Consider the following 19,399-nt stretch of genomic DNA (forward strand, 5'->3'; position numbering starts at 1 on the left):
GGCATCCTTACCAGATGAACCCCCTCAACTGACTCCTTTCTAGGCAGAGGAGCAGCGGCTCTAATCCAAGTTCCCCACGGATAAAAGCCTAAATAAAGTACCGTACAGACCCGAGTATAAGACCGCCTGGATTACAAGACAACCCCCACTTTTTAAAGACTTATTTTTGGTCAAATCGTTTATTTATATAAAAAAATAATCATTTGATTTGAAAAATCCTGATAATTAAAACACAACCTTGTTCAGATCAGAACATCCAGGACGCTCTACTGTCCGTCCACTCCCAGAGAGGAGAGATGTGGAGGGGTGCGCCCAGACAGACACTGTGAGAAAAGAACCTCCACTAAGACCACCCAACCCAAGAGTTCACAGGACAGGAAGTAGGGCTGAACCATTTGGGGAAATCATCTAATTGTGATTATTTTGACCAATATTGTGATATGCGATTTATTGTGAACTATTGAATGGTAAAAGAAAAATAAATGTAAATCTGACTGATCTCCAGTCAGTAACGGTAACAAATCACCCGACAAAAAAAAGTTTTGTGTTTTTTTTAATCACAGCCTTTGCGATTTGCATATCACGTTCTATTACATCGCGATTTCAATTTCAATTAGATTAATCGTTCAGCCTTAACAGGAAGTGTGTGGAACTTAAGCCATCTGCAGTGACGGCAGGAAGCCGTCTGAAATTAAATTATATGTAAGAAAATAATAAAAGTTATTGATTGATACTATTTCATATATATAAATAAAGGAACAAGTTAGGAGAAATGTTTTTTAACAAATTATTTTAAGATAGCAACCAAGATAACTGTTATTTGTGTGTGTGTGTGTGTGTGTGTGTGTGTGTGTGTGTGTGTGTGTGTGTGTGTGTGTGTGTGTGTGTGTGTGTTTGTTCTCCACAGACACCAGAGGAGGTCAAAGGTTCCCAGTGGTCCGTCTGTACAGCAGCAGCACACAGAGTTGAAGGTGTGTAAATGTACAACACTGAGTTCAGTCATGAATGACATGTGAACAACATCTCTCCTGGAGCTAACAGACTGGAGCTAACAGTCTGGAGCTAACAGTCTGAAGCTAACAGTCCGGAGCTAACAGTCTGGAGCTAACGGTCTCCAGGCTTCCCTCTTCAGACCAGCAGGATGTGAATCCAGGACAGACGCTTCTGATGTCCTCAGTTAGTTTACAGTAAAGTTCTCATTGATGTTTGTTCTGTTCCAGCGGATCAAGGAGAACGCACACGCTTTTCTAGACAAGGAGGTGGAGAAGCTCTGGAGGGTTCTCTACCCAGATTACCCACAATGCTCAGAGAGCCAGAGGGAGGAGGAGGATGGTGAGGAAGAGGAGCGGAGGAGGCGCGCCAGAGAGGGAGTGGAAGACATCACACTGCTCTGCATGAAGCAGTTGAAGCTGGAGGAGCTGGCCCACACACTGAAGAGCAGTAAGATACTCTTATTTTGAAAACAGATTAGAAAGTTTTTCTTATTTTAAAACAGAGCCGTAAGAGACTATTATATATTTTTTAAAGACCTGTACTATTTATAAACACACATTCTTCTGTTGTTTTTTAATTTAGAAATAGTTGCTGCTGAGTGCCAACATAAAATCAAGTCTCATCTGAAGGAGAAGACCCAGTGTGTGTTTGAGGGAATCACTAAAGCAGGAGAGTCAAGAGGTGAGGAAGAGGAGCAGAGGAGGCGCGCCAGAGAGGGAGTGCTAGACATCACACTGCTCTGCATGAAGCAGTTGAAGCTGGAGGAGCTGGCCGACACACTAAGGAGCAGTAAGATACTCTTTTTTGAAAACAGATTTTGATATATGATCACTAGTGCCCCTTTTTAAACAGGGCACTAGAAGTAAAAAACCAGCAGTAATAATTTGATAGATAAATTCTTATTTTGTTTTCTAATGTAGAAAGTGTTGCTGCAGATTTGTTGCTGCAGTTGCTGACTTTGATTCTTCTGATGTTTCATTTTTTTAGAAACAGTTGCTGCTGAGTGCCAACGTAAAATCAAGTCTCATCTGAAAGAGAAGACCCAGTGTGTGTTTGAGGGAATCGCTAAAGCAGGAGAGTCAAGACCTCTGAATGAGATCTACACAGAGCCTTACATCACAGAGAGAGGCAGTGGAGAGGTCAACAAGGAACATGAGGTCAGACTGATTCAAACAGCTTCCAGGAAAACAGCCAAGGAGGAAACACCAATCAGATGTGAAGACATCTTTAAACCCTTACCTGGAAAAGATCAACCAAGGACAATAATGACAACTGGAGTGGCCGGCATTGGTAAAACCATCTTAACACACAAGTTCACTCTGGACTGGGCTGAAGACAAAACCAACCACGACATAGACTTCATATTTCCCTTCACTTTCAGAGAGCTGAATTTATTGAAAGATAAAAAGTTTAGCTTGGTGGAACTTCTTCAACATTTCTTTATTGAGACCAAAGAAGCAGGAATCTGCAGACACGACCGGTTCCAAGTTGTCTTCATCTTGGATGGTCTGGATGAGTGTCGACTTCCTCTGGACTTCCAGAACAACGAGACCTGTACTGATGTCACAGAGTCCAACTCTGTGGACGTGCTGCTGACAAACCTCATCAGGGGTAACCTGTTTCCCTCCGCTCACATCTGGATAACCACACGCCCTGCAGCAGCCAATCAGATCCCTGCTAAGTGTGTTGACATGGTGACAGAGGTGAGAGGGTTCACTAACCAACAGAAGGAGGAGTACTTCAGCAAGAGATTCAGAGAGGAGAAGCTGGCCAGCAGGATCATCTCCCACGTCAAGACATCACAAAGCCTCTACATCATGTGTCATATCCCAGTCTTCTGTTGGATCACTGCTACAGTTCTGGAGGACATCTTCAAAACATCCCAGGGTGAAGAAGAGATGCCCAAGACCATGACTCAGATGTACAGCCACTTCCTGAGGGTTCAGTCCATACAGGGGGACAGGAAGTATCATGGGAGAGCTGAAACTGCTCCACACTGGAGTTCAGAGAGCAGGGAGATCATTGTTTCTCTGGGAAAACTGGCTTTTAACCAGCTGGAGAAAGGCAACCTGATCTTCTACGAGGCAGACCTGGCAGAGTGTGACATCGATATCAGAGCAGCCTCAGTGTACTCAGGAGTGTTCACCCAGATCTTTAAAGAGGAGTGTGGGCTGTACCAGGACAAGGTGTTCTGCTTTGTCCATCTGAGCATCCAGGAGTTTCTGGCTGCACTTTATGTCTTTAAGACCTTCATCGACACTGGTGTCAATCTGATCTCAGAAGAACAACCAACCTCCTCCTCCTGTTCTTCTCTTATTAGAAATAAATCTGATCTCTTCTATGAGAAGACTGTGGCCAAGGCCTTACAGAGTGAGAACGGACACCTGGACTTGTTCCTCCGCTTCCTCCTGGGCCTCTCTCTTGATACCAATCAGAATCTCCTACGAGGCCTGCTGGGACAGACAGGAAGTAGCTCACAGACCAATCAGAATACAGTGTCTTACATCAAGAAGAGGATAGGTGGAGATCTCTCTCCAGAGAGAAGCATCAATCTGTTCCACTGTCTGAATGAGCTGAACGACCGTTCTCTAGTGAAGGAGATCCAACGGTACCTGACATCAGGAAGTCTCTCCAGAGAGTCTCTCTTCCCTGCTCAGTGGTCAGCTCTGGTCTTCATCTTACTATCATCAGAAGAGGAGCTGGAGGTGTTTGACCTGAAGAAATACTCTGCTTCAGAGGAGGGTCTTCTGAGGCTGCTGCCAGTGGTCAAAGCCTCCAAAACGTCCCTGTAAGTTCACTAATAAAAATGTAATAATAAAACATGAAAGTTATAATAATATACAAAACATCTCTGTATGTGCTCTAAGAACCTATATTACAATACATGCAATGCAATAATACTAGAATATAAACTAATAATAACATAAAATATATGTCTGTAGGTGCACACTGGTAGGTGCACAAAATAACGCCACCTGCGTTCAGCAGAGTGGAACGTTCATGCCGTGTTTTGGGGAGAATGGCAAAAACACAAATAACAAATTAACAAATACTCACTTGAAACATATAAGTATACAGAGACATAGTTATATGCTGCAAATATATATCTAAGACAATTATAACTGGTGAACTGACATCTTTCAACAAACTTCATGTAAAAAGTGACATTGGTTCTGAAGAGTAATATGTTACTGTCTGTTTAATTGTGTGAAGGCTGAATGGCTGTAATCTGTCAGAGAGCTGCTGTGAAGCTCTGGCCTCAGTTCTCAGCTCCAACTCCTTTAGTCTGAGAGAGCTGGATCTGAGTACCAATGATCTGCAGGATTCAGGATTGAAGCTGCTCTCTGCTGGATTGGGGAGTCCACACTGTACACTGGAAAATCTCAGGTCAGTTTACTTAATGTGCTTAATAAAGTGTTACAATCAGCAGACATTTAACTGATTCTTAAATAGTTGTCACAATCCTAGACGTAATCATTGTATCCATGCCACCTGATGTACTTGGAAATTCACTCGAGAAAATAATTTCTGCTTGTTTTTCTGAATTAACGACATAATTAACTCTGAATTCTGAGTTTTTATGGAATAATAATCTGCTATTTTTTTTCTGAATTACTGTGTTCATTATCTGAGAATTCTGAGATAAGATTTCATGGCAAAAATAAATGTGCTGTTTTTGTGATTTAACAAGTTTTAATATGTTTTTTATGATCTTCAATATAGTAATGTATGCCATTTTAGCACAGTTACTGAAGTGAGTCCCCAATTTAGAGAGAAAAGGGGTAAAATCCTATGTTTTTGCCATTCTCCCCAAAACACGGCATGAACGTTCCACTCTGCTGAACGCAGGTGGCGTTATTTACGTGACGTCAGACCTTTACCGAGGAAGTCTGACGTCACGACCGAGGGGCACCCCCCTCCTCTGTGAAGCTCCGTCTGAGCAGCTGTTATGGGGAACTAGAGCGAGTGGACCCAAATGCTCACACAGAGTGAGGCTGACAGACAGTAAATCAAAGGGTCTTTACTGAGGGACACAAATATGTAAAGGAGGGACTTGGGGCTTGAAGGCTGGAGGGTAGTCAGACAGGGGAGGGGTCGGTGACAGGAGGGTAGTCAGACAGAGGAGGGGTCGGTGACAGGAGCGTAGTCAGACAGGGGAGGGGTCGGTGACACTGTAGGGAGGGGATTGTTAGGGCGAGTGATGGAGCCCAAGGACTCAACAATGTAGACACTAGGAGGGACCAGGGACAAGGTACTGACTGTTAAGTGTGAAACAACGATCTAGCGATGACTGTATACATTTAAAATGTCTTAAATTACATATTCAACTAGGATTAGTTGTGTGAATATTTTTAATAGGCTGTAGTTTAACTGTCTGTTAAAATGTTCTGAAGAGTAACATGTTCCTGTCTGTTTGTGTGAGTGTAGAGCCCTAAAGTTGAATAACAGACTCTTCTTAAAAAGTTTCTTTGAAGACACGTTTTCCAGTTGTTTCATCATTTATAAGACATTATAGATGTATAATTTATGTATAATTAAAACAACTGCATATTGTTTAAAGGCTGACTGGCTGCCATCTGTCAGAGAGATGCTGTGAAGCTCTGGCCTCAGTTCTCAGCTCCAACTTCTCTAGTCTGAGAGAGCTGGACCTGAGTAACAATGATCTGCAGGATTCAGGAGTGGAGCTGCTCTCTGCTGGACTGGGGAGTCCACACTGTACACTGGAAACTCTCAGGTCAGTTTCACATAATGTGCAAACTGTAAATTACATATGCCATCTACTAATGACTGTAACAAGAAAGTGATAGTTTATAATTAGTAAAGTATAATAACAGAATCTGCATAAAAGGGTTCTCTGAAGACACATTTTATGCAGAGATAACATTTATCAGACACATTTTAACTTTGGATTCACATTCCAAAAGTTTAAGCAAGTTAAACTTTTATTATTTAATAATTTCATAAAAAACAATAAATTATGTTTGATTTAAATCTGTTACCTTTTTTTCACTTCATTTTGTGTGAAGGATGAAAGGCTGTCATCTGTCAGAGAGATGCTGTGAAGCTCTAGCCTCAGTTCTCAGCTCCAACTCCTGTAGTCTGAGAGAGCTGGACCTGAGTACCAATGATCTGCAGGATTCAGGAGTGAAGCTGCTCTCTGCTGGACTGGGGAGTCCACACTGTACAATGGAAACTCTCAGGTCAGTTTACTTAATGTGCATTATAACATTTTACTATCAGCAGACATTCAGCTGATTCTTAAATAGTGTAGTAGTTGTCACAAGCCTAGATGTAATCATTGTATGCATGCCACCTAAAATACTTGGAAATGCACTTGAGAAAATGAATTCTGCTCTTGTTTTTCTGAATTAGTGACATAATTAACTCTGAATTCTGAGTTTTTATGGAATAATAATCCGCTCTTTTTTTCTGAATTACTGTGTTCATTATCTCAGAATTCAATTCTGAGATAAGATTTCATGGCAAAAATAAATGTGCTGTTTTTGTGATTTAACAAGTTTTAATGTTTCATATCATCTTATAGTAATCCATGCCATTTTATCACTGTTACTGAAATAAGTCCCCAATTTAGAGGGAAAAGCCGTAAAATCCGCCGTAAATTGCCATTCTCCTCAAAACACGGTGTGAACGTTCCACTCTGCTGAACGCAGGTGGCGTTCTTTACTTGACGTCAGACCTTTACCGAGGAAGTCTGACGTCACGACCGAGGGGCACCCCCCTCCTCTATGAAGCTCCGTCTGAGCAGCTGTTAAGGGGAAGTAGAGCGAGTGGACCCAAATGCTCACACAGAGTGAGGCTGACAGACAGTAAATCAAAGGGTCTTTACTAAGGGACACAAATATGTGAAGGAGGGACTTGGGGCTTGAAGGCTGGTAGGTAGTCAGACAGGGGAGGGGTCGGTGACAGGAGGGTAGTCAGACAGGGGAGGGGTCGGTGACAGGAGGGTAGTCAGACAGGGGAGGGGTCGGTGACACTGTACAGGGAGGAGATTGTTAGGGCGAGCGACGGAGCCCAAGGACTCAACAATGTAGACACTAGGAGGGACCAGGGACGAGGTACTGACTGTCAAGTGTGAAACAACGATCTAGTGATGATTGTATGAATTAAAAATGTCTTAAATTACATATTCAACTAGGGTTAGTTGTGCGAATATTTTTAATAGACAGTAGTTTAACTGTCTGTTAAAAATGTTCTGAAGAGTAACATGTTCCTGTCTGTTTGTGTGAGTGTAGAGCCCTAAAGTAGAATAACAGACTCTTCACTTTCTTTGAAGACACGTTTTCCAGTTGTTTCATCATTTTTAAAACATTATAGATGTATAAGTTATGTATAATTAAAACAACTGCATATTGTTTAAAGGCTGACTGGCTGCCATCTGTCAGAGAGATGCTGTAAAGCTCTAGCCTCAGTTCTCAGCTCCAACTCCTCTAGTCTGAGAGAGCTGGACCTGAGTACCAATGATCTGCAGGATTCAGGAGTGAAGCTGCTCTCTGCTGGACTGGGGAATCCACACTGTACAATGGAAACTCTCAGGTCAGTTTTAGTCAATGTGCAAAAACAATTAAACTAATTGTTGTATGAAATTTATTAATAATTACAATGGCAGTTTTACATAATGTGCAAACAGTTACGCCACAATGTTCCATATCAGAAGACATTTGACCGATTTCAAGTTGCCATTTTTGTTGATATAATAAGATTTATGTTATATTATTCAGTTATTCAGTGTGTAAATGATTGTTGAAGTTTTTATTTTATTTTTGGATTGTTGTGGAATTATTTTGGACTTTCTGACCATAGACTGAATAGCTGTTGACTCTCACCAATACATTTACACTGGTCTGTTCCCTGTTATCAAGACATTTTTACACAATGGTTCAACATGTGTGTGTGTGTGTGTGTGTGTGTGTGTGTGTGTGTGTGTGTGTGTGTGTGTGTGTGTGTGTGTGTGTGTGTGTGTGTGTGTGTAGGTTGTCTGGCTGCCTGGTCACACAGGAAGGCTGTGCTTCTCTGGCCTCAGCTCTGAGCTTCAACCCCTCCCATCTGAGAGAGCTGGACCTGAGCTACAATCACCCAGGAGACTCAGGAGCTGCGCTGCTCTCTGCTGGACTGGAGGATCCACACTGGAGACTGGACACTCTCAGGTATGGAGAGGACAGCTCACCACTCAGGGACAATGTCTCCTACAAGGATCAGTGGAACATGTTACCGTTCCACTGATCGATCTTTACTGTGGTATAATGAGAACACACAGCCTGTCGTGATCTATTGCTTTTATAAAATGGTTACGTAAGTATGGCGAAATTAAAGTCAAAGGCACCCTCAATTTTGAAAAAGTGAGAAAGTCGGAAAAGCATTTTTTTTAACGAATACAAAAAAGTAGTCCCTCCTGGCTGCCTGCAAAGTGCGCGGCGGTTGCTATATGCAACACACTGTAGCGTCCTTCAGAGAGAAGGCTAGAGACGGTAGCTTGGTTCGCCGGCAATTTAGCCTATCGAGTTCACTCACCGTGTGCCTATTGCTTTACAACATTTCCACCCTCTCCAGTAATCAACATATTTTTAGGCTTCAGTGAACTATGCTATTGCTTTTATATATAAATAAACAACAGTTCAAGTTAGGCGCGGAGTGATACTGAACTCTGTAAACTGAACGGGCGTCATAGCTGTGTGTATACGCTCAATATACAACAGTTGGGAACCAATCAGATTGCTTGATTTAAGCCACCCATTTTATATTACTAGATAATGTGCTCTCAGTTATGTTAGTTATGTTAATGTTTCAGTTTTTGGAGACAAAATGCTGCTCTCTCTTTGTTAACATGTGAATAATGTTTCCCTGTCTAAAGACAACATGCTGCTCTCTCTTTGTTAACATGTGAATAATGTTTCCCTGTCTAAAGACAACATGCTGCTCTCTCTTTGTTAACATGTGAATAATGTTTCCCTGTCTAAAGACAACATGCTGCTCTCTCTTTGTCTCCCCAGTGTGGAGCACGGTGGAGAGCGGTGGATGAAACCAGCTCCACAGAGATGTAAGTGTCTGTTTAGTTTGATTCATCTCAACACACACTAACTATAGAGATGGAAAGTCCATCCACACAGCAGGAGGTGACGTTGGTTCAGTCAAATCATCCTGGAAATGAAGATAGATAGATAGATAAATACTTTATTTATCCCGAGGGAAATTCAGGTATCCAGTAGCAGCATAAAACATAAAACATACATTAGACTAAAATTAAAATATAAAATTAACAGTGGCTGCAATAAACTTTGACTTAAATTAAAATATAAAATAAAATTAACAGTTGCTACAATACAATAAAATAAAATAAACTAAACGGTGCAGGCAGTAAACAGTGCAAATGAAAGTAAAACAGTGCAGATGGAAGTAGGACAGTGCAAATGAAAGTAAACCAGTACAAATGAGAGTAAAAACAGTGCAGATGGATGTGCAAAATACAGATATAAATTAAAACTGCGCGCAGTGATGAACGGGACCTCGCGCCGGCTTGCAGCCGCCACTACGAGGTCCCGTTCATCACTGCGCGCAGTTTTTAAAAAAAATCGCGCCGGCTTGCGGCCGCGTCACGTGCCGTCGTAACATGTGTGCTGGCAAGATGTGCACATGTTAGGACCGCACGTGACGCAGCCGCAAGCCGGCACGAGGTCCCGTTCATCACTGCGCGCAGTTTTAAAAAAGCGCAGTTTTAAAAAAAATTCGCAAATTTATGTAATCTGTAGAAGCAGAGGTGCCCTGTGGTGTCCTACTGATTGTTTTGACATTAACATGTAAGACCACATTTAACTGAATTACATGTTGTAACAACTTTAACTAACATTATTAACCCTACATCAATGATCCGATAAATTCCCTAGGAGGAGTTAGTTGAAATACAAGGCGAAAAAGTGAAAGTATTCCATTCAAAATGGCCAACTTTGACAGCACGCCACGGCCATGCCCTTCAATGTACAGTCACAAATAGCACGATTTTGTTTCAGCACCACGTCATGACTGTACTGACCAATTTTGAAGCAGATCCGATAAATTCCCTAGGAGGAGTTAGTTTAATACAAGGCGACGGATTTCAAAAATGGCCAACTTTGACGGCACGCCACGGACACGCCCTTCAACGTACAGTCACAAATAGCACGATTTTGGTTCAGCACCACTTCATGACTGTACTGACCAATTGTGAAGCAGATGCGATAAATTCCCTAGGAGGAGTTCGTTCAAATACAATGCGAAAAAGTGAAATTCCATTCAAAATGGCCAACTTTGACATCACGCCACGGACACGCCCTTCAACGTACAGTCCCAAATAGCATGATTTTGGTTCAGCACCACTTCATGACTGTACTGACCAAATTTGAAGCAGATCCGATAAATTCCCTAGGAGGAGTTAGTTCAAATACAACGCGACGGAATTCAAAAATGGACAACTTTGACAGCATGCCACGGACACGCCCTTCAACGTACAGTCACAAATAGCACGATTTTGGTTTAGCACCACTTCATGACTGTACTGACCAATTTTGAAGCAAATCCGATAAATTCCCTAGGAGGAGTTCATTCAAATACAAGGCAAAAAAGTGAAAAAAATTCAAAATGGCCGCCAAAAGTGAAAATTAGAAATGCAAATAGCCGACTTCCTGTGGAGTTTGGAGCATGGGTCCAAGAGGCTTTTCTGTAGGTATGGGCACATTGTACGTGAATACTGAGTTTCATACATATTGGTGAAATGTGACGTAGGGGCTGCATTTTAAAGTTCCTGTAGGGGGCGCTACAAAAAATAGAAACACGAATTTTGGTATGTGAGCTATCGGCATCAGTTTACACGTGTCCTGTGAATTTCATATTCATAACTATTACGGTGTCCGCAGAGTGATTTTGAGCCTCTGGCGGCCATGTTGTTTTTTAAATCGACTTAATTTTAATTGAGCAGTTAGAACTTTGGTATTTAACGGCCACTGAGTTGGTCCCGCTCAAATCAAACATTGCCTCTATGAACTGTGGCTATTTTAGTAACAGGCCACGCCCATTTCGATGCCACGCCCCATTTGAAAAATTGTTGAATTAATCTTGTTCAGAATTTGATTCTAAACAACTTTAGTAGAGAGGTCCAACACCATAGGAGTACAATTAATGTAGATATGTGCAATTTACTATTTTTGGGGTGAAAAACACACCCCTTTTTGAACTCAATGGCTCATGGGTACTTTGAAATTTATCCTACAGACTAATCCTAATGTCACATTGAAGATAATGGGCCATAGATGATATGTGCCAAAGGATTTTTGTCAAAGTCGAAAAACCTGGGATCCTTGGGGAATTTACTGTTTTTAACTAAATTCAAAATGGCGGGAAATCTGGCTACCGGCTAAGTTAGTATCTGCAAATTTGTTCATTATGAGGATTTGCATATGTGTGCAAAGTTTCATGAGTTTAGGTCCAACCGGTGACGAGTTATGCTTGTGCAAACGTTGAAATTTTGGCATAGTTGGTATAGCGCCACCTAGGGGCGAATGTGAATTTGAGGGCTAGAATATCAAATTTTTCACCAGTCCCACAAAATGCACCAAAAAAAAATGAGTTTTCGAATATGTGCAGGGGGGGAAAAATGCAGTCGAATACGAGGGAAAATAAGAAGAAGAATAATCATGAGGGTTTCAATAGGGTCCTTGCCAAGTTTGGCTCGGTCCCTAATAAATTGTCCATTGTCTATTATCTATTGTTGTTGTCCTCCTCCCTGCCCTTACTGGGAGCTGTTGTACAGTCTGATGGCCAGGGGGACGAAAGCGTTCTTAAATCTATTAGTGGAGCTGGACTGGGACAGCAGTCTGCCAATGAACAGACTCCTCTGCTTGGTGAAGATGTCGTGCAGAGGGTGGTGGGTGTTGTCCAGTATGGACAGCAGTTTGTCCAGGGTCCTTCTCTCCGCCACTGTCACCAGAGAGTCCAGCTCTGTGCCCACTACTGAGCCAGCTCTCCTCACCAGTCTGTCGACCCGCGTCTCTCTTCCTGCTGCTTCCTCCCCAGCAAACCACAGCATAGAAGAGCATGCTGGCCAGTGGCCACCACAGACTGGTAAAACATCTGCAGTAGTTTTTGGCAGATGTTGAAGGAACCCAGCCCTCTCAGGAAATACTGACGGCTCTGCCCTTTCCTGTGAACAGCTTCCATATTTGCTGTCCAGTCCAGCTTGTCGTCCAGCTGCAGCCCCAGATATTTGTAATTCCTGACCACCTCCACATCGACCCCCTCGATGGACACGGGTTGGAGATGTGGTTTCTTCCTTCTGAAGTCCACCACCATCTCCTTGGCCTTGGAGGTGTTCAGCTGCAGATGGTTGGACCTGCACCACCCCACGAAGTCCTTGACCAGGCTCCTGTACTCCCCCTCCCTTCCATCCTTGATACAGCTAACTATCGCAGTGTCATCAGAGTATTTCTGCACGTGGCAGAGCCCAGAGTTATGCTGGAAGTCAGATGTGTACAAGGTGAAGAGGACTGGAGAGAGCACGGTCCCTTGTGGTGCTCCGGTGCCTCTGACCACAGTGTCTGACGTGCAGCCCTTCAGTCTGACGTACCGTGGTCTCTCCGTGAGGTAGTCCGTGATCCATGTAACCAGGAGTGGGTCCACCCTCATCTCTGTCAGCTTGTCTCTCAGCAGGAGCGGCTGGATGGTGTTGAAGGCGCTGGAGAAATCAAAAAACGCGATCCTCACAGCGCCGCTCTCCTTGTCCAGATGAGAGTGGGCCCTATGGAGCAGATAGAGGATGGCATCCTCCACGCCCATCTTCTCCTGGTATCCAAACTGCAGTGGATCTTGTGCGTGGTGGGCCTGGGGTCTGAGGACATGGAGCAACAGCCGTTCAAATGTCTTCATTATGTGTGATGTCAGTGCTACTGGTCTGAAGTCACCCGGCTTCCTGGGGTGTTTTTTCTTAGGAACCGGGATGAGACATGAAGTCTTCCAGAGCACTGGGACCCTCCCCAGCTGCAGACTCAGGTTGAAGACATGCTGGAGTGGCTCCCCCAGTTCAGCAGAACAGGCTTTAAGCATCCTTGGACACACTCTGTCCGGGCCTGCTGCTTTCCTTGGACGAAGCCTCCTCAGCTCTTTGCTCACCTGATCCTTGGTGATAGTGGTGGGGAGGGCGATTGAATTGTCCATGGGTGTGGAGGGTGGGGGTGGTCTGCAGTCTGAGGTGGTGGAATTGGGGGAGGTGATGGACATGGTGGGGGTGTGAAGTGGGCCGCCGCTGGTTGTGGGAGTTGGAGTATCAAACCTGTTAAAAAACAGGTTTAGCTGGTTTGCTCTCCAGCATCCCCCTCTCCTGTGATGCTGCCCTTCTTCTTGCAGCCTGTGATGGTTTTCATGCCATCCCAGACCTCCCTCAGGTTGTTTTGCTGCAGCTTCTGTTCTACCTTCCTTCTGTAGTCCTCCTTCGCCTCTCTCAGGTGGACCTTGAGTTCCCTCTGTACGCGCTTCAGCTCGTCTCTGCCACCGTCACCGCCTTGAATGCCCTCTTCTTCCTGTTCAGGATGTCCTTGACATTACTGGTGATCCAGGGCTTGTTGTTGGGGAAGCAGCATACAGTTTTGATAGGGACCACAACGTCCATACAGAAGTTCAGTAGTGTAGTCAGTAGTGCAGTGTGTGACCCCCTCCATGTCCTCACCATGTGCTTCCTGCAAGACGCTCCAGTCAGTCCCTCAGAACCTCTGCTGCTTCAGGAGACCATTTCCTGATCCATCTCTTTCACCGTAACATGCCCCTGGTTGCACCATCTGTTGTTGATAAACAGCGCGAGTCCCCCTCCTTTGCTTTTGCCGCTGCGTCCACAGTCCCGGTCCGCTCTCACTGTAGTAAATCCAGGTAGATCCACATTAGCGTCCGGGGTGTTCTGGGTTAGCCAGGTTTCAGAGAGGCAAAGTAAACTGCACTCCCTGAACGTCTTGTCCGTCCTCACAAGGGCAGCCAGCTCGTCCGTCTTGTTGGTCAAACAGTTCACATTCCCCATCACTATCGACAGAACCGAGGGCTTGTATTTCCACCGCTTAGCCGCTAGCCTAGCCTTCACCTTCGCTCCGGCTCTGCAGCCTCGGCGCCTCCTCTTCAGCTCCTCAGGTATGTCGTGGAAAATGCCGGCACGTCCCATTGTTTGGAGTGAAAGCAGCTTTTCCCTTGAATAAACATGATGTCCATTGCTATGCTGTCCGTGTATCCAGTATATATAGCTCTACACAGCTAGTGTTATATAAAAGTTTACTAAAACACACTTAAGTTATTAAAAACAACACGACACGCACAGAGCTGCTGGATAAGCGTCCTGCTCGCGCCAGCGAGCAGGCGCAACAATGACATTAACCTTTTTAATTACATAATTAGATGAACAAATAATAAAGAATAGAGCAGTTGAGTACGGCGATGTGTGTCCACACACAACTAGTTGTGCGATGATTAATAAATGACATTCAATAATCAATTTGAGAGACATATTAGTTTGAGACTGTAGCAGAGACGATGCTACAGTCCAGCTAGGGGACTTCTAGTGGGCTCCTCTAGACAAGGACGCAGGGCGGTGGTGTTGAAGCCGGGTTAGAGTACGTTTTGTAGATAGTGATACCTGGCCTGGTGCTCCACGCTGCCATGCAGGAGACCTCTCCCTGAGTGTGTGTGTGTGACGGCTGCTTTAACCTGTGCACACTGATGACTCAATGTACAACAGGTGTGCAGCCTCACCAGCCCCAGAGTCCAGACTGACTGGGCCAGGTGAGGCTGCTTCAACAGCCCTCATTCACACACTCCACAGACACATTTCAAATATTAGGTGTGGGCCTCTTTAAGATACTGTTGGCTATATAGTGTAAACAGAACTGCTCTTTACACTTACATTATTCTTCAGTGATTCATTGATTCATTTATATTTTATTCCCCCTGTTACGGCCCCATCAAATGATCAGAGACCAGATAACATGTAGGCTGTAGACAAAGAGTGCTGTTGACAATGAATTTATTGAATCATTGCCTTTTTAAACATATGACGTGATGGCATTAAATCAACGAAAGGAAATAGAACAAAATAGAAAGAAAACCCGAACTAAACCGAACTCCGGGGGAACGACCAACTCTCTCACTCCCGACCAGAAATAAAAGGTTAGGTGAGTCTTCAGGGTCCTCTAACTACTGCTCTAACTAACCTTAACTAGATAACCTGTAAACCCATCACCAACCATCAACGCTACACAAGTGACAAGGGCTGGTTATGGTCCGACATTCACGCAACGCAAGGGGGTGACGGACCCCTCACGTCCTTGCGGACCCTCCTTGCGTCCACCGCGAGGGCCTGACGTGCGCCTCCCAAAAATTGTAACCTTCCGTCGAGGCGACGCAGCCGCAAGGGCTGTGATTGGTCCGCTCACTAAAACCCGACGCAGGACCAGAAAGGTTCAGGACTGCGTGGAAGCGTCTGCGGGGTTGTTGCGTCGACGTGGAACCATAAAGAGCCCTTTAGTCTGCCCTATAATAACGGAACAGCCCCTCATAGTGTCGCAGTACGGTATACCGATACTGAAACCGTGTCACAATAGCCGCCATTTAAACGCTACCATACCGCATGTTATTAGTAGTGCTACTCTAACACTGAGTGTGTTAAAGGGGACATATCAACCGCCTCCGCCTGTCACTCACTCCCAAACAGCGCTGCTATTCTGGTCCACTCTTTAGTCACCTCACACCTGGATTACTGTAACTCCCTTCTGTTTGGTCTCCCCCACAAACTCCTCCATAAACTCCAACTGCTCCAAAACGCTGCTGCCCGTATTATCACCAAAACCCCTGCCATCTGTCACATCACCCCCGTCCTACACCAACTTCACTGGCTCCCTATCAAACACCGCATAGAGTACAAGATCCTCCTCAATGCATTCAATGCCATTCATAACCTTGCCCCCCCATATCTGTCTGACCTCATTCAAATCAATACTCCCACCCGGTCACTCAGATCCGCCTCCTCCATCAACCTACACGTCCCCCCAGCTCGTCTGTCCACCATGGGGGCACGAGCCTTCAGCCGCTCCGCCCCATGCCTCTGGAACAGCCTTCCCCCGGACATTAGAAACATGGACTCACCTATCACCTTCAAATCCCACCTCAAAACACACTTATTTAGGCAGGCATACTCACACATGGACTAGAAATCTGCTGCAAGCTCTGTGTCTTTTTTAAATTTGTTTTAATTTGTGTCTTGATCTCTTTCTATGCTTGTTAGGTGACCTTGAGTGTCCTGAAAGGCGCCATATAAATAAAATGTATTATTATTATTATTATTATATTATGAAAACAACACTTTTCCTGGGATTTGGGCTGTTGTTTTGGGTCTCTGGTGCTGCCACACGCATACAAACTTTGAAATAATTCCGTACATGCTTTTTTGAGTGAGATATGCATTTCTGAAAGTACCCCGCCTACAGTTACCAAACAAGCGAGTCAGTTTCGGCGCCCCCTCCTACTCAGGAGGGGGGGGTACATTTGCATATTACCACCCACTTCCCCACCCCCCTCCAATCAGAGCATAGATACGATTTTGTGGACCTGGACCAGCGGACGAGCGCTGGGCGGAGATGTCTGCGCATTTCAGAAGCGAGGAGATTCCATACAGAAATAGATGTGACCGCCTGGCAGGGAGAAGCTCCCCCGCCGGAGCTCCCGGACTGCCGCCAGAACTCCGGCGGCAGTCCGGCAGCCCCGCTCCGGGAGTACGGCGGGGGAGCTTCGGCGGCAGTCCGGCAGCTCAGCTCCGGGAGCACAATCCCTTTCTCCTCCATGTCGCGGTTCAATCCGGACTTCAGAGAGTCAAAGCCAAAGTCCCTTTCCCCCATTTCTTCTGAACCATGGCCGAGATAACCCCCACTACGAGTCTTTACTTGTTGTGGAAGTACCAGGAAGTACCTTATGATTCATAATATCATCAGAGGCGCACATAGCTTTTGGCCATGATATTAGATATTATATTATATAGATACCTACAGTATATATTATATAATGTATTATTATTATTATTATTATTATTATATAGATATAGAGCTCAGGGAGTCCGCAAACGGCAACAATCACCTCTCCTCCATGCTGTGGTTCACTCTGACAGCTCATTGGTCAATGGGCAGCAGCTCATTTGCATGAAGGCTACAGACACCAGAAACAGCACATTGTGAAGGGACTGAAACAGAGGGGAATAGCGGTAGGAGAGATTTTGTTTCCCAGAAGCTATTTCCAGCAAACAGCTTCAAAAACATGTTTTCCTGAACTCATATGCTATGTTTACTTGTTGAGAAAACACCATAATATGTCCTCTTTAAGACCTAGTTCCTATGAGTTGCTTGGATGTGCGACCGCGGGACAGTGTGTGTGTGTGAGTGTGTGTGTGTGTGTGTGTGTGTGTGTGTGTGTGTGTGTGTGTGTGTGTGTGTGTGTGTGGTCATCAGTTATTATTTTCTCTCATATGGACGCTAGCTTTCCTTTGAGAAGCAAAAGGCCCCCCCCCCCGTCAACAATCCCAATCGCCCCCCCCCCCCGTCAACAATCCTGATCGCCCCCCCCCCCCCCCCCGTCAACAATCCCAATCGCCCCCCCCCCCCCCCCCCCCCATCCCGATCGCGCTCGGGCGGAGTCTCTCCTAGGGCACAATTCAGTGTAGAACCGGCCCTGGTAACGGTGTCTTGTTCTCCCCTCAGATGCCTGTGAACTCACACTGGACCCAAACACAGCCCACAGACGACTCTCTCTGTCTGAGGACAACAGAAAGGTGACGAAGGCTAAAGAGTGGCAGCCGTATCCTGATCACCCAGAGAGGTTTGACGTCTGGCACCAGGTGTTGGGAAGAGAGGGTCTGACTGGTCGCTGTTACTGGGAGGTAGAGAGGGAAGGAAAGGTTAAAGTGGGAGTGACATACAGAGGAATCACAAGGAGAGGAGATGGTGATGACAGCAAGATTGGAGGGAAAAACAAGTCCTGGTGTCTTTATTGTTATGATGACCGTTACTCTCCCCAGCACAACGATATAGCAACCTCCATCCGTCTCCGCCCCGCTGGCTCTAACAGAGTAGGAGTGTATCTGGACCGGCCTGCTGGCACTCTGTCCTTCTACAGAGTGTCCCCAGGTGGAGGAGGGTCCTCAGACACACTGACACACATCCACACCTTCCAGACCTCCTTCACCCAGGAGGAGCTCCTCCCTGCGTTTGGGTTTACGACTTCTGGTATCTCAGTCTCTCTGAGTCAGTTGTATTGACACACACACACACACACACACACACGTGTTCTGTTGTTTTTTTAACTCAAAAACTTTTTTTTATGCAATAGGGAATTCATTATCCTCAATATCATATCTTTGGCTTCCTCTACGGTTACAAAAAATATTATGCATTGAGCTTCCTCTACAGTTAGAAAGATTAATTGTTCAGATGAGGAGAGTTTGATGATGAAAGCTATTTTAAAAAGGTGTGTTTTCAGTGATCAGTGATCATGCTCAATAAGTCGCTCAGTTATCAGTAATTATTACATTTCTATCTTTAGTGATCGCTCTACTGGTAAATTCTGTAGTATATTTGTATCAAACACTTTATTATTCTTGTACAAACACAGTCATGTCGCTTTATATTATGTTGATGTTGATTTGATTCATGATGGTGATTTAAACAGTCCTTAACTTGACTGAAACAAGCAGAGTCATGGATCGGGATAGATAGTGTATTAAATGTACTGAGGTTATGAATCTGGATAGATAGTGTATTAAATGTACTGAGGTTATGGATCTGGATAGATAGTGTATTAAATGTACTGAGGTTATGAATCGGGATAGATAGTGTATTAAATGTGTTTTTTTAAAGAGTAATTTACTCTTCAACCTACAAAAACAAATAATCATGTTTGAATGAATAATGTTTGTATGTAGTTTTTTAAACAGAAATAAAATAATGTTGGTGCTATAACCAAGTATGGCCACTAGATGGTAGTGTTTCTAATTTATTCTAATTTTATGAATTCTGAATTGTGAACACTTTTGAAATGGAAACTAACGATTGTTAACCTATATTGATCAAGACCGGAAGAAAATAAATGAAACAATTAAATTAATCAAATCAATAACATTAATTATGTAAAGAATAAATAATGTATAAATACAGAAATAAGAGATGTGTATTCTGTCGTCTCCTGGTCCTTCTTTAGTGGTCAGTTTATAAATCCTCTGCATGGAGGGTCACTTTACAGGTGTCTCTGTGACTGAACACAGCGCTGTGTGAGTATGAATCCAAGATGGAGACATTTACCAACGCCTGTCTCCTTATAAATAATCTAATAACAATAAAACCAAGACCAC

General features: G+C 44.3%; 1 protein-coding gene across 1 annotated transcript; it reads left to right on the forward strand.

The window, feature by feature from the left end:
- Positions 1–296: 296 nt before the first annotated feature.
- LOC311350244 (protein NLRC3-like) lies at positions 297–18,324 on the forward strand (the record flags this gene model as incomplete). The annotated part of the gene is made up of 9 exons (XM_084470240.1): positions 297–306; positions 1,981–3,781; positions 4,207–4,380; positions 5,555–5,728; positions 6,021–6,194; positions 7,375–7,548; positions 7,986–8,159; positions 9,003–9,049; positions 17,754–18,324. The coding sequence occupies 9 exons, from the start codon at positions 297–299 to the stop codon at positions 18,308–18,310; spliced, it is 3,285 nt and encodes a 1,094-aa protein (XP_084326366.1). The 3' UTR covers positions 18,311–18,324.
- Between the last annotated feature and the right edge of the window lie 1,075 nt (positions 18,325–19,399).

The sequence above is a fragment of the Micromesistius poutassou genome, assembly GCF_964030765.1.
Source record: "Micromesistius poutassou genome assembly, chromosome: 7".
Classification (NCBI taxonomy): domain Eukaryota; kingdom Metazoa; phylum Chordata; class Actinopteri; order Gadiformes; family Gadidae; genus Micromesistius; species Micromesistius poutassou.